The sequence below is a fragment of the Trichechus manatus genome, unplaced genomic scaffold, assembly GCF_000243295.1.
Source record: "Trichechus manatus latirostris isolate Lorelei unplaced genomic scaffold, TriManLat1.0 scaffold00249, whole genome shotgun sequence".
NCBI classification, from domain to species: domain Eukaryota; kingdom Metazoa; phylum Chordata; class Mammalia; order Sirenia; family Trichechidae; genus Trichechus; species Trichechus manatus.
Window position 1 is genome coordinate 625,880 of NW_004444185.1, and position 22,360 is coordinate 648,239.

Sequence of the window (22,360 nt, forward strand, 5' to 3'; positions counted from 1 at the left end):
GTAAATTGTTGTTCTTGTAAGCCACCAAGAGTCCCTGGGAGGTGCAAACGATTTGTGCGTGACTGCTAATCTAAAGGTTGGCAGTTCAAACCCATCGAGCGGTGTCGCACAAGAAAAGCCCTGGTGATCTGCTTCCATTAAGATTACAGCCAAGAAAACCCCATGGAGCAGTTCTACTCTGTAACACATGGGCTCACCATGAGTCAGAATTGACTCGATGACGACAGCAAGAGTAGCCTAAAGGTTGGTGGTTCGAACCCACCTGGTGCTGCCATGGAAGAAAGCTTGGCAGTCAGCTTCCATGAAGATTGTTGTTTTAGGTGCTGTCAAGTCAGTTCTGATGCACAGTGATCCTATGTACAACAGAATGAGACACTGCCCGGTCCTGTGCCCTCCTCACAATCATTTCTGTGTTTCAGCCTGTTGTTGCAGCCACTGTATCAATCTGTCTCATTCAAGGCCTTCCTCTTTTTCACTGACCCTCTACTTTCCCAAGCATGACGTCCTTCTCCAGGGACTGGTCCCTCCTGATAACATGTCCAAAGTACGTGAGACAAAGTCTCGCCATCCTCGCTTCCAAGGAGCACTCTGTTTGTACTTCTTCCAAGACAGACTTGTTTGGTCTTCTGGCAGTCCATGGTATAGTCAATATTCACTGCCAACACCATAATTCAAAGGCATCAATTCTTCTTCTGTCTTCCTTATGCATTATCCAGCTTTCCCATGTACATGAGGTGATTGAAAATACCATGGCTTGGGTCAGGTGCATTTTAGCCCTCAAGGTGACATCTTTGCCTTTTAACACTCTAAAGAGATCTTTTGCAGCAGATTTGTCCTATGCAATGGGTCATTTGATTTCTTGACTGCTGCCTCCATGGGCATTGTGGATCCAAGTAAAATGAAATCCTTGACAACTTCAGTATTTTGTCCGTTTATCAAGAAGTTGCTTATTGGTCCAGTTGTGAGGATTTTTGTTTTCTTTATGTTGAGGTGTAATCCATATGGAAGGCTGTAGTCTTTGATCTTCATCAGTAAGTGCTTCAAGCCGTCTGCATTTTCAGCAAGCAAGGTTGTGTCATCGGCTTATCTCAGGTTGTTAATGAGTCTTCCTCCAATCCTGATGCTGCGATCTTCTTCATATAGTCTACCTTCTTAGCTCATTTGCTCAGCACACAAATTGAATAAGTATGGTGAAAGGATACAGCCCTGATGTAGACCTTTCCTGATTTTAAACAACACAGTATCCCCTTGTTCTCTTCGAATGACTGTTTCTTGGTCTATGTACAGGTTCCAGGTGAGCACAAGTAAGTGTTCTGGAAATCCCATTCTTTGCAGTGTTATTCATAATTTGTTACTATCCACCCAGTCAAATGCCTTTGCATGGTTGATAAAACACATGTAAATATCTTTCTAGCATTCTCTGCTTTCAGCCAAGATCCACCTGATGTCAGCAATGATATCCCTCCTTCCACGTCCTCTTCTGAATCCAGTTTGAATTTCTGGCAGTTCCCTGTCGATGTACTGCAGCAACCATTTTTTAATTACCTCCAGCAAAATTTTACTTGGGTGTGATATTAATGACACTGTTCAGTAATTTGCACATTCTCTTAGATCACCTTTCTTTGGAATGGGCACAAATACAGATCTCTTCCAGTCAGTTGGGCAGGAAGCTGTCTTCCAAATTTCTTGACACAGACAAGCGAGCACCTCCAGTGCTGCATCCGTTTGTTGAAACAACTCAGCTAGCATTCTGTCAATTCCTGGAGCCTTGTTTTTTGACATTCCCTTCAGTGCAGCTTGGACGTCTTCCTTCAGTACCATCGGTTCCTGATCATATGCTGCCTCCTGAAATGGTTGAACATCGACCAATTCTTTTTGGTACAGTGACTCTGTGTATTCCTTCCACCTCCTTTCATGTTTGCTGAATCGTTCAATATTTTGCCCATAGAATATTCAAAATTGCTACTTGAGCCTTGAATTTTTTTCTTCAGTTCTTTCAGCTCGAGAAATGCCAAGCGTGTTCTTCCCTTTTGGTTTTCTAACTCCAGGTCTTTGCACATGTCATTATAATAATTTACTTTGTCTTCTTGAGCCACCCTTTGAAATCTCCTGTTCAGCTATCTTGCTTCATCATTTCTTCTGTTCACTTTAGCTTCTTGACGTTCTAGAGTAACTTTCAGAGTCTCTTCTGATATCTGTTTTGGTCTTTTCTTTCTTTCCTATCTTTTTAATGACTTTTTGCTTTCTTCACGTATGATGTCCTTGATGTCTTCCCACAACTCATCCGGTGTTTGGTCATTAACATTCAGTGTGCCAGATCTATTCGTGAGATGGTCTGTAATTCAGGTGGCATATACTCAAGGTCATACTTTGGCTTTCATGGACTTGTTCTAATTTTCCTCAGCTTCAACTTGAGCTTGCATATGAGCAATTGATGGTCTCTTCCACAGTCGGCCCCTGGCCTTATTCTAACTGATGATAATTGAGCTTTTCCATCGTCTCTTTCCACAGATGTAGTCGATTTGATTCCTGTGTATTCCATCTGGTGAGGTCACATGTATAGCCACTGCTTATGTTGTTGAAAATAGGTATTTCCAATGAACAGGTTGTTGATCTTGCAAAAGTCTATCATCTGATCTCCAGCGTCGTTTCTATCACCAAGGCCGTATTTTCCAACTACTGATCTTTCTTCTTTGTTTCCAATTCTCTCATTCCAATCACCAGTAATTATCAATGCATCTTCATTGCATGTTTGATCAACTTCAGACTGTAGAAACTGGTAAAAATCTTCAATTTCTTCATTCTTGGCGTTATGGTTGGTGTGTAAATTTGAATAATAGTCATATTTACTGGTCTTCCTTGTAGACCTATGGATATTTTTCTGTCACTGACAGCATTGTACTTCAGGATAGATCTTGAAATGTTCTTTTTTGGATGATGAATGTGACACCGTTCCTCTTCAATTTGTCATTCCCATCCTGGTAGGCCATATGATTGTTCTACTCAGAATGGCCAATGCCAGTCCATTTCAGTTCACTAATACCTAAGATCTCTCTTCAAGCATTCCATTTCATTTTTGACAACTTCCAATTTTCCTAGATTCATACTTTTTACATGCCACTTTCTGATTACTACTGGATGTTTTCAGCCATTTCTTCTCAGTTTGAGTTGTGCCACATCAGCAAATAAAGGTCCCGAATGCTATACTCCATCCACGTCATTAAAGCTGACTCTCCTTTGAAGAAGCAGCTCTTCCCCAGTCATATTTTGAGTGCCTTCCAACCTGAGGGGCTCATCTTCTAGCACAATATCAGACAATGTTCCACTGCTAGTCATGAGGTTTTCACTGGCCAATTTTTTAGAAGTAGATCACCAAGTCCTTTTTCCTAGTCTGTCTTAGTCTGGAAGCTGTGCTGAAATCTGTCCACTGTGGGTGACCCTGATGTTATTTGAAATACTGGTGGCATAGCTTCTAGCATCACAGCAACACACAAGCCACCACAGAATGACAAAGTGACGGACGAGTGGTGACCCATGAAGATGACCCATGAACCCTGTGGGGACTTCTGCTCTGCGACACATGAGCTGGAATCAACTCAGTGCCAACAGGTGCCCTTTAATAAATCACCCAGATTGTGGTACTTTGCCACCTAGGAAACTAATACCTTCAGTGTTTTTTTTTTTTTTTAACAAGGTGGAACATTACATTTATAGTAGAGTGGTCATATAATAGAAAAGCTTTTGTTTTCTTTATACATTTTTGCAATTTTTAATGGAGCAGATAAAGATACTTAAAAATCAGTCATGGTGGCCTTTCTAATACATAATACAATGACAGTCATTAATGCATCACACGAACACATGAACAGCAGCATTTTTTCAAATAATTTATTTTTGTTGTTGTTGAAAATATACACAGCAGAACATACACCAATTCAACAATTTCTACATGTACAATTCAGTGACATTGATTACATTCTTCAAATTGTGCAGCCATTCTCACCCGCCTTTTCCAAACTGTTCCACCACCATTAACAGAAACTCACTGCCCCCAAGCCTCCCATCTAACCTTTCCAGTTGCATTGCAGCATGTCTTACTCAGAGTCTTTATGGTCTGACTTTTCATACTTACTGTAAAGAGGTTAGTCTGAGCTTTTATTTTGCTAGTGTTTGGTAATGGACACAGAACTGCTGTCTTCAGATTTTTTGTTCCTAATCAGTGACTTCTGCATCTGAGCTTTTTTTTCAGTGTATTTGTCAAAGCAAGACAGGCGACTTGTACTCCCGGCCCCATCCGTTGTCTGAACATCTCCTTTTCTTTAGCTACACAAGCAGCAGGTCGCAGTGAACTAGCGTTCACATGAGGAAAACACCCCAAATGATGGTCTTTTGGTAGGCTCGAGTCTTAATCTGTCGTTGAAGAAGCAAGACTTCAGAACAAAATGGTATCTTTTCCACCTCCTTTTGCTACCGCATGGATTAGCCTTGAAGACCAGATTTTATGCTGAGGGAAATAAGTCCAAAAGGACAAATATTGTATAATCCCACTTATATGAAATATCTAGACTAGGCAAATGTATGAAGACCAAAGTTCATTAGTGGTCACCAGGGGTGGGAGGAAGAGGAAAGAGGAAGTCATTGCTTGGGGGACACTGAGTTTCTGCTAATGGTGGTAGAATAATTTGGAAACAGATGGTGGGGACATTGAACATCATCAATGTCACTGATTTGTACATGTGAAAAACATTCAAATGGCAAATGTTCGGTTACATATCTGTCACAATAAAAAAAAAAAATAGGTAGCTGAAGTCGGAAAGCCTTATCTTAGATATCTGTGCAGGATTTCCTTAGTTTGGTTTTTTAACTCATTCTGAAACTCCTGGTTCCCCACCCTCCTTTTGGGAGTGGTTTTTGACTTACTGTTTGAGAACACAGCAGTTTGAGAAAATAATTAGACATAGATTCAAATTAAAAAGTTAGGAAGGAAACAAGTGTGTGAAGGATTGGGTGTTCAAATGAGGGGAAAGGGTTGAAAATGGTGGAAGATGGTGGAACACAGGATTGTCCTGGAAGGAGAATAGAAAGCAAGGAGGAGGGCGTATGATGTGGAGGGGTAGGGGGCAGTTCCTACCGACCAACAAAACATCAGACAAATGTCTGACCAGACATCTTGAGAAGGAAAGGAGATGCTGGATAGGATGTCACCCAGCATAGTCCCTGGATTGGTCACTCCTTTGGCTAACGTGGATGTGTTCCCATCATATGCCAGGACCCTATCTAGCCCATATACACATACCAGTAGCCATTGAGCCGACTCCAACTCATGGCAACCCCATGTGTGTCAGAGTAGAACTGGGCTCCATAGGGCTTTCAATGGCTGATTTTTCAGAAGTAAATCGCCAGGCCTTTCTTTCAAGGCACTTCTGGGTGGATTCAAACCGACAACCGTTCAGTTAGCAGCCCAGCTTGTTAACTGTTTGCACCACCACCCCCAACCAAAAAAAAAAATCCAAACCCACTGCCTTCAAGTTGATTCCAACTCATAGCAAACCTATAGGACAGAGTAAAACTGCCCTATAGGGTTTCCAAGGAACAGTTGGTGGATTAAAACTGCCAACCTTTTGGCTGGCAGCCGAACTCTTAACCATTGTGCCGCCAGGGCTCCCAGGGACTCCTTAATATATATACCTCTGTAAAAAAAAAAAAAATTAAATTAAATTGCCATTGGTATTTTATTCACCAACCTCACTGTGTCTCTTTTAAGAGAAACCTTATCAGTTCAGCAAATTCGTGCTAAAATGGGAGGGGCAAGGGTTTTGTCCTTTGTCCCAGTCGTCTAGTGCTGCTGTAACAGAAATACTGCAAATGGATGGCTTTTAACAAGGAGAAATCTATTCTCTCACAGTCCAGTTGGCAACACGTCCAAATTCAGGGCGTCAGCTCCAGGGGAACGCTTTCTCCATTGACTCTGGAGGAAGGTCCATGTCATCAACCTGCTTTTGGTCTGGGAGCTTCTCTGCGCAGGAACCTCAGGTCCAAAGGACACGCTCTGCTCTCGGCACTGCTTTCTTGGTGGTATGAGGTTCCCATGTGTCTCTGCTCGCTTCTCTCTTTTACGTCTCAAAAGAGATTGGCTTAAAACACTATCTAATCTTGTAAACCTCATCAGCATAACCTCATCACAGTGACAGAATTTACAACATATAAGGAGATCACATATAACCTCGTCGTGGATTGAATTGTGTCCCCCCAAAAATGTGGATAGCAACTTGGCTAGGTCATGGTTCCCAGTATTGTATGATTGTATTATCTGATGTGATTTCCTTATGTGTTGTAAATGTTATCACTATGATGAGATTATATGTGATCTCCTATGGGAATTGCTAAGTGGAATTGTTGGGTCAAAATTTACTTTTTTTTAATTTTGAGAAGATATGGCCAAGTTGTCATCACACTCCAGCCGACTTTGAGGTTACTTGTTCCCTCTCACCAACATGGTGCATTATCAAACAACTCCCGCCTTACCCACGTGCTTGGTGAGAAGCCTAGTCCTTGTGGATTTCGTTTGCATTTCTCTTACTGTGAACGAGGCCACACGTCTTTTCAAGCATGTGTCTTTTTAAATTTATGCCTATTTTAGGTTGTACTTTTTTTGTAAATTATCGTCTTAATCAGGTCATCTTGAAAAAAATTAAAAATGTCCCGGACACCCTAATGCTTGGGACACAGGGTGACAAGTGCTGGAGAGGGGTAAGCGTGAGGGCCCCAGGCCTGGGCAGCAGGGGTCCTCAAACTCACACGGGGGTCTTATGAGAAGACAGGCTATTGAGGGGGCGGTCTGAGGAGGGGCCTGAGAATCTGCATTTTAACACTCCCACCCCTCTAGTGCCGGTGGTCAGCGACCCCCTGGAGAAATGCTGATCTTGTTTCTCCTTTTTGTCTGGCAAACTCAGAGTCGTTCTTTGGCTCAGCCCCTCCCGAAGCCTCCCCTACCACCTGCCTCTTCCTCCTTTTACCCCCACGCCACGTGCACATCACCTCTGAGCTAGAATTGGCTGTGTCCTCGGTGGCGGTGAATCTGTGTCCCTCTGTGTCCCCAGCGACGGGCTCTTGGCATGTAGGGCAGAGCCAAGGCTGGGGCCCCAGCACGGAGCCCCCAGGCCCCGACCCCCCGGGCTCCAATCCCCCTGGCTCCAACCCCCCTGGGCTCCAATCCCCCAGGCTCCGAGCTGGTGACCCTGTGGGCAGGAGTCATCCGGGAATTCCCGGCGCCCAGTAAACATTTGGAGACTGGAACATCCCAGGGCTGTTTGGGAAGCTACAGAGCCAGGAAGGAAAGGTGAAGGCAAACACACTTGGCAGTGCCCTCATGGGAGACGCCAGCTGCCCCGAGTTGGAAGGGGTCTGGGTGGACGTTCCGAGTTGCTTGGCACGACTCACCAGCACGGCGGATCTCCCAGTGCCAGCAATGCCACCCGTTTAGGTGGTGGTCTGGAGGCTTTTCCTGTGACAAGTTTACTAAGCACCGCCTTGGAAGCGCCATGTGAAGCTACAAAGCTGGTAAAGACTCTGGAATGAGCGCTAGGGGAGCCACCCAGCTTCTGCCTGAGTAACAGGCTGGCCCTCACAGGAAGGCGCTGGGCAGGAGCCTCTGGTGTCTAGGGGAAGGCGTCTCTTAGCAGAGGGGTGCCAGCATGGAGCCCTGGAGTCTAGAGGGCAGGAGTTCGTCCCCCTCGTCTGAGCGCCCGACCACTCCATGGGGCCGTCACGTGCGTCAGTGTCCAGCGAGGGCCGCACGCGTGGTCCAAGAGTGTCAGCTGTTCTCACCCTCCCCTGCCCCTGTGCCTCCTCCTCTGACACCTGCACAGACAAGGTGGAAAGAGGACACCGTCTGCCACCCATCCAGTGCCGCACCTGTCAGTGGCGTCTCAAGCAGGAAAGTGATGACCGAGAGAGAAATGCAGCCGAGCATTTCCTGGGTGCGGAGAGAGCTGCTCCAATGTGTCCAGGAGGACAGCGCGGCATGGCCGGCAGTTCTTGCAAAAATGACTGGGTTCCTTTTCATCCTTTGGGACCCAGCCCCAATGTCACCTCCTGGGATAGGCCCTCCTGACCCTTACATTAGGGAAGGCAGCCCAGGTATCAGCTCGATAATGACAGCAGAACGTTGCATTCCACCTCCTGACAGCTGATGAGACGGGGCTGGTCCCATGTTCCCGGATGGAAACCGAGGCTAAGTAGGACTCAGCGGTGCCCCTGGGGCCATTCACTGCAGAGGTCTCGCCAGCTGCCAAGGCTGGGGGTCCTGCCCATCGTGGACACCGGGGTGTCACAGACCTCGCCAACTGCAAAACCACCTGGACTGCCCCCTCCGGAAGAACATCTGGCGTTGGCTGGATTTTCCCCTTCGCCCGGAATCCAGAGTGGAAGCAGGCTCGTTAGCAGCAGTGGTGGAAAAAAAGCTGGAGGCGTGACACGGTTACTGGCAGCTCTCAAACGGAACAGTCAAGCGCTAAGAGCACCATTCAGAGACCAAGCTGTGATTCATAGAATCCGGGTCAGTGTAAACGAGTGTTCCCTGAGGACAGCAGTCCTGTGTGTGAGCGCTGGCTTTGCCTGCGTGGGGAGGAGGGGGTGTCCCAGCACCCGGTGGCTGGCTGGCAGCCACAGCCAACGGCTGTCCCTGGTGAGTGTTAGAAAGGGGGAGCTCTGTAGTAAGTACCCCACACACGTGCTCACACACATGCTCGCACACACACATGCTCACACACACACATGCTTACACACATACACGCTCACACACACTCCCTGGCACACACCCATGCATACTTATTCACGACACATAGACTCACACACATGTTCACACATCCATGCACACATTCACACACGTTCACACACAAGCTCACACTCATACACATGCTCACACTCACACATGCTCACACACACGTTCACATACATGCTCACACTCATACATGCTCACACTCATACATGCGTATACTCACACCTGCTCACACTCACACCTGCTCACACACTCACATGGGCTCACACACGTGCTCACACTCACACATGCTCTCACACACACTGACACTGCCTGCCCCCCGTGCCTACCCTCTAGCATTTCCCACCTCCCGACTTCGGGAGGTTACTTGTCTCTAGGCTGTTTCTCACGCCCTAACCTGGGGGGTTGACTTGTCTCTGGTCTGTCTCCCCTCCTTGGGAATGTGTGCCCCGTGACAGTGTTCACGCTGAACCCCCAGTGCCTTTGTGGAATGAAGGAACGAATGGGCGAGCAGGGCCTGGGACCCTCCGTCACTCACACTGCCATGCAGAGGCCTGGATGACTTAGGGTGAAGATAGTATTGGTCAGGAAAAGACAGCGGCCATGTTGGTGAGGCCGGTCACTCGACAGATAACCGAAGACACCCACCCCCGAGCACTGAACCAGAGATGACTCATCCCCTATAAATGGATCGGGAGGGGTAAGCGTGGTGTGAATGGCTTAGCTGGTACCAGTTAGTGGTGATTCAGGCGGCCCTGCACTTGCCGGCAGCTGACAGGCCGCCCTGCCTCCGCTCAGCTGCCCCAGGCCCCTCATCCTCTGGGAGAGCGGGACAGAAGTGCCGTCGGATGAAGGGTCTGGTGCTGCAGCCAAGCCAAGACACTGTGTGTGTAGAAATAATGCGAGGCGTAGGGGACAGCCGGCACTCAGGTGTGCGGTTAACAGACAGGCTTTTTCTCTGCAAAGCGCGTATTTTGGTAGGATGGTTTTACCCCCTCGGTACCTGAAACATTCATCCGTAAGGCTTTTTTAGTTACATTTGCCTAGAGATGTAATGGCTTCACATCTTCTTAAGATGCTTAAATGTAGCAGCCGGAAAATGATGTTACAATAGTGTCTGTAACAGAAGCTTCTGCATACTTCTTGCCCATTGTGTTCTGCGTGTTGCCCTCTGGGGCTGAGGGAAATGTTAGCCATTCAGTGCTGGGGGCTGCCTCCTGGAGTAGTGAAGTGTGGTGGGACATTATCTCTGAAGCTTCTTACTTCCAAGTAGACCAAGCATTTCTGACTCAAGGGACAACCGCAGAGAGGCCACAGCGGGCTTTACGGCCTTCTCTCCCACTATCCCTGCTTTAAGTCAGGCGAGACATGGGCGCCAGTGGGCTCTCGCTTTGACTGTGTCTGAGGGCCTGTGATTGGTGGTTCACCCCAGCAGTGATGTCCCTGTGAACTTCCTGGCTATTGCTGAGTGGGCTGATTCTATAGGAAGCCCCCAAGTTACGAGCGCATTGCCTGTTTTAAAGTGCTTTGCCAAGTTGGTGTTTGTGAGTTCGGCCCTCAGGGCAGAGCTGTGCTTGGAAGCTCAGAGCAAGGCTGTCCCCCAGAAGGCAGAGCTAGGCCCAGTGAACTGCTGCTTTGCCCGGGGTCTAACCTGCAGGTGGGTAGGGCAGAGCCCAGACTTGGAGTGGGAAAAACCTAGGGTCCAATCTCTGTTCTAGCTGTGTGACTGTGGGGGGTATTACTTAACCTCTCTGAACCTGTTTCATTTTGGTGAAATGAGGGCTTCTGTATGTCCTTCGGGAGCCCTGGTGGTGCAGTGGTTAAGAGCTACATCTGCTAACCAAAAGGTCGGCAGTTCGAATCCACCAGCTGCTCCTTGGAAACCCTATGGGGCAGTTCTACTCTGTCCTATAGGGCCTGTTGCGAACATTAAACGAGACAATGCGGGACGCCTCCTGGCCTAGGGCCGGGTGTGCTATAGGAACAAACGCCAGCTCTGCCCTCCCTCTCTGGCCCTAGCTCTCATCGGCAGGAGTTATGACCCGCGGAGGGGCGCCCAGGGAGTGAGGCGTGTGGGTGGGCAGGGTGAAGGGAGGGCGTCAGAGCCCCCTGTACCCATCTCCCGTCCCCTCTGGGCAGCCACCTCCTGGTGACCTGAACCAGCCCAAGGTCATGTGACCACAGAGGACAGGCGATGGGGGAGAGGACGTGTGGGTGCTTAATCCCAGAGCATCGCAGGGAGGTAGCTGGGTTGGCTTGTCAGCAAAGCAGGCAGGTGAGCCCGCATCTGCCGCGGTGTTTTGCAGAATGACCCTCAAGAGCAGAGCTCTGCGTCCTGCTGTTGGCTACATAGGTCCAGTGACCAAACAAAAATTATGAAAGAGAATAAAGCTGTCCCCCAGAAGTTTATTAGAGTATGGATTTCTTTCTCTCTTCCTCAAAATGAAGATGGCTTTATTGATTGTTGTCAGTAGGTGCCATTGAGTCGATTCCGACTCATAGTGACCTCCTGTGACAGAGTGGAACTGCCCTGTAGGGTTGCCTAGGCTGTGTTGAGTATATTATAACATTCAGACCATAAAAGAAATAGCCTGCTTTTTAAAGTTTTCAGACAATTGTTGTTGTTGTTAGGTGCCGTCAAGTCGGTTCCGACTCATAGCAACCCTGTGCACCACAGAACGAAACCCTGCCCGGTCCTGCGCCATCCTCACAATCCTTGTTATGCTTGAGCCCACTGTTGCAGCCACTGTGTCAGTCCATCTCGTTGAGGGTCTTCCTCTCTTTCGCTGACCCTCTCCTTTACCAAGCGTGATGTCCTTCTCCAGGGACTGGTCCCTCCTGATAATATGTCCAAAGTATGTAAGACATAGTCTTGCCATCCTTCCTTCTAAGGAGCATTCTGGCTGTACTTCTTCCAAGACATTCAGACAATTCAAAAAGGGTAAAAAGAACAGAGGAAAAGTCACACCTTAGTCCCACGCCCCAGCGACTCCAGTGTTGACCCTGCGGCCTGTTTTCCTCCAGACACTTTCTGCGGGTGTGCACACCCATTTCCGCACCGGGAACAGGGCGAGCTCACGCTGTAGTGCGCTCCGACCATCATGCATTTAACCTCACCCCCTTTTTTTGGACACTTAGGATGCTTTCAGTCTTCATCACAGTAAATGCGCCGCGATGGATTGACTTTCCCTTTTCCAGAAATGGGCGTGGCCTTTCACAAAGTGCGTCTGCTGCCCCTTCATCTCTGGGGTCAGTTTGCTCTCTGGGAGATGTCCGCCAGCCCCGCTCCCAGGTGGTGGCCGTGCTGTGTGCTGTCGAGTCCGTTCTAACTCATGGTGACCCCATGTGACAGAGTAGGACCTCCCCATTGGGTTTCCTACGCTGTAATCTTTACGGGAGCAGATCGCTAGGTCTTTTCTCCCGTTGAGCCACTGGGTGGGTTCAAACCACCAGCTTTCAGCTAGTGGCCGTGAGCTTAACCGCTGTGCCACCAAGGTAGAGTTTCCAAATTCCGTACACCCTGGTCAGCATCATCTTATTTTGCCTTGAGCCTCTTTGCTGGGCGTCTCTCCACATGGCTCAGTTGAGTGATGAGGTTCCGCATGGTCCTGCTGAGTCTCACCTCGCCCCTTGTACTGCTTCCCACACAGGCCATGTTCGAGCTGGTCACCTCCGAAGCCTCCTACTACAAGAGCCTGAACCTGCTGGTGTCGCACTTTGTGGAGAATGAGCGGCTGAAGAAGATCCTGCACCCGTCAGAGGCTCACCTCCTGTTCTCCAACGTCCTGGATGTCACGGCCGTCAGCGAGCGGTAGGAGCACCGGCGCCCACCCCCGGCTCTGCGCCAGGCCTGGTGGGGTCCCTCTTCCTCCTCTTTCCTGCTGCAGCCAGTGAAGGGTGCACAGAGCTTGTCACACTGGTTTCTCTACATTTGTAGGTTTGGGATTTTCCACAATACAATATAAACAAATTACCATATACCAGTTACCATCGGAAACCCAGGTGGTGCAGTGGTTAAGAGCTTCGTCTGCTAACCAAAAGTTCGGCAGTTCGAATCCACCAGCCTCTCCTTGGAAACGCTATGGGGCAGTTCTACCCTGTCCCGTAGGGTCGCTGTGAGTCGGAATCGCCTCAACGGCAACAGGTTTGGTTTCTTTTTGCTTTGTTCAGTTGCCATGAAGTCGACTCCAACTCATGGCGACTCCACGTGTGTCAGAGTAGAACCGCTCTCTGTAGGGTTTTCAGTGGCTGATTTTTCAGGAGATCTTCCAGGGCACCTGTGGGTAGACTTGAACTTCCAGCCTTTCAGTTAGCAGCCAAGTGCTTTAACCATGTGCTCCGCCCAGAGACTCCAAACAAATAAATACATAAATCAAAAGACTGCCCCCCCCACCCCCAGCAGGGCAGTCCTTGGTGCCCCCTGGACAGGGTTTCGGTTTCCTCTCCATCGGCACCTACGTGCTCTGTCGTGTCCACGGAGAGCTGTGAACTGGGTCACCCTTCCCAGCTGGGGCTGGAGCAGCATTGAGTCGGGTATCATGACAGGGTCTCTCAGGCCTCATGACAGGGTCTCAAAGGCGTCCCTTTAAGCTGTCTTGATCCTGCCATCATAAAGCATGACCGCAGTGCCTACGAGGGGCCCAGGACCCCTGCAGGCAGAGCCCGGCGTGGTCCTGCCCTTCCCTCTCCTCCCAGATTGCGTTTGCAGTAGACTGGGGAGGTGGTTGTCGGCGCCGTGCTTGTATTTTAGCCTCTGTGAAATTTAGGAGGAGCTTCCATGGAGGAAGAACCAAACTAAACCAAACCCACTACGGTCAAGTTGGTTCCGACTCATAAAGACCCTTGAGGGCAGAGTAGAACTGCCCCGTAGGGTTTTCAAGGCTGAAATCTTTACGGAAGCAGACTTCCACATCTTTGTCCTGCGGAGAGGCTGATGGGTTTGAACCACCGAGCTTTTGGTTAGCAGCTGAGCAGTTAACCACTGCACCATCAGGGCTCCTTGGAGGAAGAACAGACACCTATTAATCTATGCTTGCAAAGAAGCGAACACCAACACTACAGGATGAAAGACCCAGATACCATTTCCGCTGCAGCTAAAAGTAGCACGTGGATCTGCTGGTGCACCCCGCGTTTTCACAGATAAGACCCAGACATGGCACAGGGGCAGCCCCTACCTGCCTAGCAGGGGAGCGCTCGACACCCTGCACGTGGTGCTCTGGGAGCTGCTCACTCCCCGTGGTGCCAGAGTGGGTCCTGAGGCCCCCTCTGCTTGGGCAGACCCTCCGCACGCTGACGCCTGACCCTTACGTTGGCAGCCTTGGTGGGTGGGCTGGGGGTGAGCACTGACCGCCCCGGCCTCTGCTGCTTCACCCTCCGTTGTGGCAACGCTGAAGACAGACCCCACAGGGGCTGGGCCTCCTTTTGTCTGTGCGTTTATTTATTTACCTCTCATTATGGAAAATCGCCAGCACCCCAAAGTAGAGAAACCCGTGTGACGAGCGAGTTGGGGCATCACCGCTGGCTTCGTCAGGGACCAGCAGCGGCCTGCTTCGTTCATCCCCTCCCTTCACCCCTGGCATCAAATCTCGCTTGTCCTTTCATTCCCTCTGAACACATCAGTATGTATCTAAAAGATAAGACCTCTCTTTTTTATACTCCTAATGCTGGTGGCACAGTGGTTACGTGCTAGGGCTATTAACCAAAAGGGCAGCAGTTCGAATCCACTAGCCGCTCCTTGGAAACCCTATGGGGCAGTTCTCCTCTGTCCTGTAGGGTCACTATGAGTCGGAATCGACTGGATGGCAGTGGGTTTTATTTTTGTCTTAATGCCGTTATCCAGGGATTCCCTGGGTGCTGCAAATGGTTAAGTGATGAACTACTGCCAGAAAGGTTGGCAGTTCAAATCCACCCAGAGAAACCTCAGAAGTAAGGCCTGGTGATCTGTCTGCTTTGAAAGGTCACAGCCTTGAAAACCCTATGAAGCAGTTCTACTCGCATGCATGGGGTCGCCATGAGCTGGAATCGACTCGACAGCAGCTAACGGCAGCAAGAAATGCTATTATCAGCCTAAAACAATGAACAGTAGTTCCTGAAAGTAGCCAAACACGCCATCAACGCACGGCCCCCAGTGGTCTCACATCGTGTCCCTTGGTTAGTCAGAGCCAGCCAGGCCCACGTGCTGCACTTGTTAATGTTCCTAGTCTCTCCATCTGTGGGTCCTGCCACCCAGGGACCCTTCACCCAAACTGCGCCCCCTGCAGGTTCCTCTTGGAGCTGGAGCACCGGATGGAGGAGAACATCGTCATCTCGGACGTGTGCGACATCGTGCGCTGCTATGCAGCCAACCACTTCTCGGTCTACATCACCTACGTCAGCAACCAGACCTACCAGGAGAGGGCGTACAAGCAGCTGCTGTGAGTGTGTCCTGTCGGGCAGGGGCTTTGTGGGGCAGAAGGGGCCACCGCCCAGGGTTTAGAAGCAGACAGTGTGGGGGATAGTACCAGCCCAAGCTTCTCTTGCACATTTCCATGGGTCCTGGTAGGTACCTCTTGCAGGGAGGTCTGGGGTCATCGGAGAAACATGAACTCAACTTAAGCCCAAGAGAGCCAGCCGGTAGTCCCCACTGGACTGTGATCAGAACTGCTGTGCAGAGTTCTGTGAGATTTAGAAAAGAGAGTTTGAGATCAAGGGGACAATCAAAGGCCCAGGAAACCAGGAAAGTGGGTTTGAGCTAAAAGCAAGGGCAGGGATGGTGGGGAGGAGTCTTTGGGTGTTCATCCAGCAACTCCCTCGCATTTATCACTCTTCTCCCCACTTGCTGAATGTTCTCTGGGGTCTCAGCTGATGAGCTCATTTTTGGTCACCTTGTCTCGTCTGAATTCTTCACATTAGTATGACATGCTTAAACGACAGGATTTTAACCAGTAATATGTTCTTAGCTCTACTTAGAAACATCAGACAACTTCCTGAGTAGTAACATCCTAAACATTATACTTCACTGAGCTTTAACCAAGCCCTGTAGCTAATTGTGGAAGTTTTAAGCTTGGGTATTTAGGGGTTCTGGTGATCTACTTTTGTTTTATGGAAATAGGAATTTCAGGTAATCGATTCTGTTTTTGAGACCAAGAGAAATCTGTCCAATCTAATTTGGTTCGTCCTCTGACCCCAACCACCCAGAGCAAGGTCAGCGCTCACAGGTTAAAGGGCACAGACCTCCTGACTACCCAGTCTGCCCAAGACCTCAGACATCAGCCACAAGCTTGGGAGTCCCCATGACACCCTCACTTCTGACCTGCTGGCTACAAATTTGGAGGTTTCCCGCTACCCCCGTAGGATGCCAACCATAAGCATGGGGGTACCCAGGGCCCTCTCACTTCTAACCTATTGGCTTCCACTCACAGAACTCAGGGAAGCAGTATACTTAGTATAGCCGAAAGGATGTAAATTAAGACATGCACAGGGAGAGATCTGGGAGGTCCCCCACGTGGAGCTTCCATGTCCCACAGGAAGCATCCACCCTCAGCTATGCATCAATGTCTTTCACCAACCAGGAAGCTCCTGGAGACTGAGTGTCCAGAGCTTTATACTGGGGTCTCATTATGTAGGCATAATTGATTGACTCATTGCCTACATGGTTGAACTCAACCTCCAGTCCCCCTCCTATGAGGTCCAACTGGCCTGGCCAGCCCCCACCCAAGTCACCTCATTAGCATAACCTGCAAGATAGGTGTGGTCTGGAGCCTCTCCATAAATAACAAAGACTCCAATCCATGGAGAAATTCCAAGGATCTCGAGATTACCTGAAGGAGTCCTGGTGGCACAGTGGTTCAGCCCTCAGCTGATAACCAAAAGGTTGGCAGTTCAAACCCACCAGTTGCTTTGTGAGAGAAAGACATGGCAATCTACTTTCATAGATTACAGCCTTGGAAACCCTTGGGCAGTTCTTCTCTGTCCTGTAGGGTTGCTATGAGTTGGAATTGACTCGACAGCAATGGGTTTGGTTTGGGTTGGGTTTTAGAGATTACCTAGGGAGCCCTGGTGGCACAAGCAGTTTGTGATCAGCTGCTGATCAAAAGGTTGGCAGTTCAAACCCACCCATCAGAGCCATGGAAGAAAGATCTGGCCATCTGCTTCCGTAAAGTTACAGCCAAGGAAACATTGTGGAGCAATTCTACTCTGTAACACAGGGGGTGGCCATGAGTTGGAAGCAACTCAGCTGCAACTGTTTTGGGTTTTTCTGGTTTAGAGATTACCTCCCCAGGGTAAAGAGCAAATTTTGTGGGTCAGGATAACTGTAAACCCCACAAAGACATTAAAAAGACAAGCATACAGGAAAACAGGGATCTATACATCATTGCAGTGCTCAGCAGCGCTCCTGCTGGGTGCATGCAGATTATCTGGACTTGAGTGAAAGGCAGAGGGGACATGTCCCCTGGTCATGTGCTTCTCGGGGCCTGAGGCTCATCTCCAGACATAGTTCTTCTCTCACCTGTGTCAGCACGGTGGACCCACCACAAGCCCCTCCTGGTGCGACCATCCATGCCTCTTGAAGTCGCCTCGGTTTTCCTGGTGATTGTTCCTGCCACCCATGGGTTTACCTTGCCACAGTTTCCTGCTGGGTAAAATCATATCATTGTGCATCTGATTCATAGACTTGGACACATAACCTATTCTTCTCAGTGTTCGTGTGCCAAGCATGTGAAGCCCCTATTGGGATTTGACGTACACCGTTGGTTTATTTTCCGTGAAAAAATAAAAGAAAGAAACTGGAGCATTTTCCGGCCCATGGGTTGTCTGGTCCCTACGAGGACCGTTGGGAGGCTGTCCACAGGGAGGTGGCTTCAAGGAAGGAGGCGCCTCCAATTCATGCCTCCCATGAGTGGGGGCGACCTACTCCGGTGTGTCTGTCCCCAGCCAGGAGAAGGCAGCTTTTCGGGAGCTGATCGCACAGCTGGAGCTCGACCCCAAGTGCAAGGGGCTGCCCTTCTCCTCCTTCCTGATCCTGCCCTTTCAGAGGATCACCCGCCTCAAGCTGCTGGTGCAGGTACTGCCTCTGCTGCCACCACACCGACGCGGCCAGAATGCACTTTTCTGCGCCAGATTGTTTCCTGTGGTCATTCCAGGTCTCTGTTAGCCTCTGGAGTCCTGGGTGGGACAGATGGTTAAGCAAGTGGCTGCTAACCAAAAGGTTGGAGGTTCAAGTTCACCCAGAGGTGCCTCAGAAGAAAGGCCTGATAATCTACTTCCGAAAAATTGGCCACTGAAAACCCTGTGGAGCACAGTTCTACTCTGACACCCATGGGGTCGTCATGAGTCAGAACTGACTTGATGGCAACTGGTTTGGTTTTGGTTTTTTATTAGCCTTCTAGGAAGTCTGTTTATCCAATAAGTAATAATTAAGCTCTGACTGTGTGTCAGACATGTTCTGGGCAGTGGGGACTCAGAGCCACATTCTGACCACACACAGCTGTGATGACAATGGAGTAGCAGGGGGTGACTGGCTGGCCACTGGCTGAGTGGGTGTCAGGAAAGAAGAGTGACATTTAGGCTGAGGCTTGGCTGACAGGAAGGTAGACGACAGGTGACCGGCCATGCGGCGAAGAGGGTGAGGAGGCATCTGGCTTGGCTGCAGGCAGAGGTGGGCATGTATGTGACACAGTTGTCAACAGGGTTACGGTCTGGAGGCCCCCGGGGTCGTGCAACCGAGGGACACCCAGCAGGCAGGAGGGTCTGGGCCCGAGAGTCATCCAGCTGTCCAGCCAAGTGGGAATGGCCTTTGGTGGCGCTCAGTAGGCGGAGCTCTTCAGTGCAGCCACCACCCACCGCAGCAGGGGCAGGGGGCGGGGGGCAGAAACGCACCCAGACCTTGCTACCTGACAGAAGCAGGTCATAAAATGTGGAAACCATACAAAGTTTGGAAGAGTCTTGCAAAAATTGCAATTTTTAGGTGATGGCAATTTTGAACGTAATTTTTTTTTCCGAAGCAAAGAAAAGACATTTTGATCAATAAGACTGAAGTGACAAAGCCTCGGGGTCATTATGTCTGGGCTTAACTTGGTAACAGCTGGAGTGGAGGGCAGGGGAGACCCTGCACCCACCAGAAACCTTCCTTGGGAAAGGGCTGGCCCTGCTTGCCAGTGACAGGTCCCTCTCCGCTGGATGCCGCCTGCCATCCCCCCAGCACGGAGTTGCCACTTTTGCTTGCATCTCCGAGGAACTGGGAGACCACGGGCTTTGGCTTAAGATAGCGGAGAAAGCAGTGACCCTTGTGGTTAATCCTCATGAACAATGCCAACCCGTGGTCATCATTTTACAGCCTGGCGAGGCTTTGGGTCCAGATGCTTGGCCCTCTGGTCACCAGAGATAAGGTGCTTTGTGTGTGTATGTCACAGCAACGTGAAGCTGTTCGGACTGGTGCAGCAGATAGGCTGCATTGTGGAAGGGAGGGGGAAGTTACAGAAATCATTGCAGCCTTTCCCTGTGCTCAGAACATTCTGAAGAGGGTGGAGGAGAGCTCCCAACGCGAGAGCACTGCCCTGGATGCCCACAAGGAGCTGGAAATGGTGAGTCATGCTTCCTGGTCCCGTGTCCCCAGTAAACCGTCCTCCTCTAGACCCACCTGCCCGTCCTGCTTCCCACATGCTAGTGTGTTCTTAGGAAATGCAAATTCTTTTTTTTTTTTCAATTGTACTCTAAGTAAAAGTTTACAGTTCATGTCAGTTTCTTACACACATTGCTATGTGACCCTAGCTGCTCTCCCTATAACGTGACAGCACACTCCTCCTTTCCACCCCAGATTTCCCGGGTCCATTCAACCAGCTCCTGTCCCTTTCTGCCTTCTCATCTCACCCCCGGACAGGAGCTGCCCATTTAGTCTCATGTATCTACTTGCGCTAAGAAGCACACTCTTCACGAGTATCATTTTATGTCCCATAGTCCAGTCTAATTGTTGTCTGAAGAGCTGGCTTCGGGAATGGTTTCAGTTATGGGCTGACGAGAGTCTGGGGGCCTTGTCTTCTGGGATCTCTCCAGTCTCAGTCAGACCATTAAGTTTTGTCTTTTTACTAGAATTTGAGTTCTGCACCCCACCTTTCTCCTGCTCCATCAGGGACTCTCTGTTGTGTTCCCCGTCAGGGCAATCATTGGTGGTAGCCTGGCACCATCTAGTTCTTCTGGTCTCAGGCTGATGGAGTCTCTGGTTTATGTGGCCCTTTCTGTGAAAATTCATTTTAATATTTGCTTTTGCAATCCAGAAAAGTCACTGGGGCAAAAAAATATGCCAGGTGTGGCTTAAACAGAGCGCCAGCTTCCGTCTCCACCCCATCTGTTAATGCCCCCAGGTGGGCAGCAGTGACGGTGTGGCACTTCTTCTTTGCTGCCATCCACAGTCCCCATGTCTGCTGATGCTCACTGCAGATGTCTGGAGCCCAGGGAGACCTTACATTTGTCCTTGCCTGTCTCCCTGAGTCAGAAGCAGTCATGCCCACTTCATGCAGGCGCCTCGAGCAAGGCTGCTTCTGGCTCTTTGAGCCCCTGACGCCTCTCTCTGCCCCACGCCCTCTCCCGCCACATCTCCCCCCCCCCAACCCCTCCACCCGGAGGTGTGAGCGGCTCACTGGCACTGCCCCTTCCTGACCACGGTCTCCGCGGAAGCGGTTCCTCCTGGAGCCCACAGCAGAGCGGGGTTGTGCGGGAGGACCGTGAACACGCTGTGTCCCCAGGTGCTCGGCTAACTCAGGCCCTTCTTTCTTGTCTTCAAGTGCTGTCTTGTGCGTCGGGCTCCTGTGTTCGCTGGCCTAAGAGCCAGGCCTGACAGCTGTACTGGGGTGGCCCCATCATGCTGGTGACCCGGAGCGGAGGCTGTGGGTGTCGTGAGGTCCTTTCCACTCCTTTGTCCCCAGCAGCAGCTTAGTAAAAGGTCTGAGCCACGTGGTGCCACGAGGGCTCCTTGACTTCACCTCCGTGCAGGCTTCTCCCTGCCTCGTGCCCCCTTGTGTCCCTGATCCAGACCCCTTGGGTGCTGAAATCCTTTTCCCCGCTTGGAGCATCAGGGAGAACGCCCCCATGTCCTGTCAGGTAAAGACTGGACCTTGAGGGCCACCCAAATGGCCGGTCAGGGTGGTCAGTGGCCTGTGATCGGCCACAGTTTTGGGGACTTCCGCCCACCCCAGAGGCGGGGCGTCCCTGTCACCTTGTGGGCAGCCGGCCACACTGGGCCACAGAAGGCGAGACCAGAGACCACTGTGGCTGTTGGAGGCCGCAGGCCTCAAAGGTCCCTCCTTGCAGTCAGCCCGGGGCCAGGTGTGCTTTTTCTGTTTTTAAGTTCTTTTCTGCATTAATCCCCCTTTTTTTGCCATTTAGTGAAAAGTATACTCTGTTTCTCATAGTTTACTATATTTTAAAAAAAAAAAAGCTTTTTTTTCTAATTTATGAAAGTAATTGCTCAAAAAATTTGAGAAAATGCTGATAAGTAAAAAGAAGACAATGAAGAAACAAGCCCACTGCTGACATGGTGCGCTTGCTCTTCCAGAACTTTCTAAACAGATGGGACACATACGACTGTGTTCTTGGCACAAAGGGTTTGCAGTTTATAAGCCAGCTTTGCTCTTCATTTTAGTGCATGTAAAGTTATTGCATTTTTTAATGGTTGCAGAGTCCTCAGTTATCTGGATACATTATTATTTAGCCAATCCCAGTTGATGGACCTTTAGGTTGATGATAGTTTTTCCCATTTCTAAACAACACTGAAGTGAACATCCTCATACATACATCTTTAGGCATTTTATTCCTCCCAAATACTTACTGAAGGGGGAGCCCTGGTGGCAAAGTGGGTAATTGCTTGGCTGCTAAGCAAAAGGTCAGCGGCTCAAACCCACCAGCCGCTCCGTGGGAGAAAGATGTGGCGGTCTGCTTCCATGAAGATTACAGCCTTGGAAACCCTCTGGGGCAGTTCTACTCTGTCCCGTAGGCTTGCTATGAGTCAGAATCGACTCCATGACAACAGGTTTGGGTTGGTTTTTTTTTTTTTGTTTTTTTTTAATACGAACTGAGGGCCTGCTGTGTGCCAGCCTCTGTCCTCCCCCGCATGATCCAGCATGCAATGCAAAGGAAATGATTAGACCTCTTGGCACCTAGGTTGTCTCCAGGAAGGCTAGGGGAAACTGTACTCCCACCCACAGTGTGAGAGGGGGCCTGCCGCCCGCACCCTGACCAGCCTGGAGTCTTCTCAGCCTGTCTGACCTAAGAGAGCCTTTTTGTTTTAATTTGCGTTTCTTAGATTACTGGAAGGGTTGGGCATCTTTGAATGGTCAGGTTCGAACCCCTGCTGAGAATTTGCGTTTCCACCCCAGATATACTGAATCAGAATCTACATTTTTAACAAGCTCCACAAGTGATTCTTATGTATAACTTCCTTCGCACGAACTGGTTCGAAGCCCTGGTTTTCTGGCGCTTGCCTCCCAGGAAGGGCCAGGTACTAACCTGCCGCACCACAGCTGAGAGCCGTAATTAACAGCCTGCAGGTTTTCCCACGTACCTTTGCTCCAGAAGGTGCTAGAGGACGGAGCTCCAGCCCAATAGAGC

At 49.9% G+C, this 22,360-nt stretch overlaps 1 protein-coding gene across 2 annotated transcripts in view; it reads left to right on the forward strand.

The window, feature by feature from the left end:
• NGEF (neuronal guanine nucleotide exchange factor) overlaps positions 1–22,360 on the forward strand; it is a 77,804-nt gene that overhangs the window by 50,103 nt on the left and 5,341 nt on the right. For both annotated transcript variants that reach the window (XM_004389481.2, XM_004389482.1), the window contains 4 exons: positions 12,430–12,590; positions 15,040–15,192; positions 17,693–17,822; positions 19,267–19,341. In XM_004389481.2, the coding sequence (XP_004389538.1) occupies positions 12,430–12,590; positions 15,040–15,192; positions 17,693–17,822; positions 19,267–19,341 (519 nt within the window). The remainder of the gene's footprint in view (positions 1–12,429; positions 12,591–15,039; positions 15,193–17,692; positions 17,823–19,266; positions 19,342–22,360) is intronic.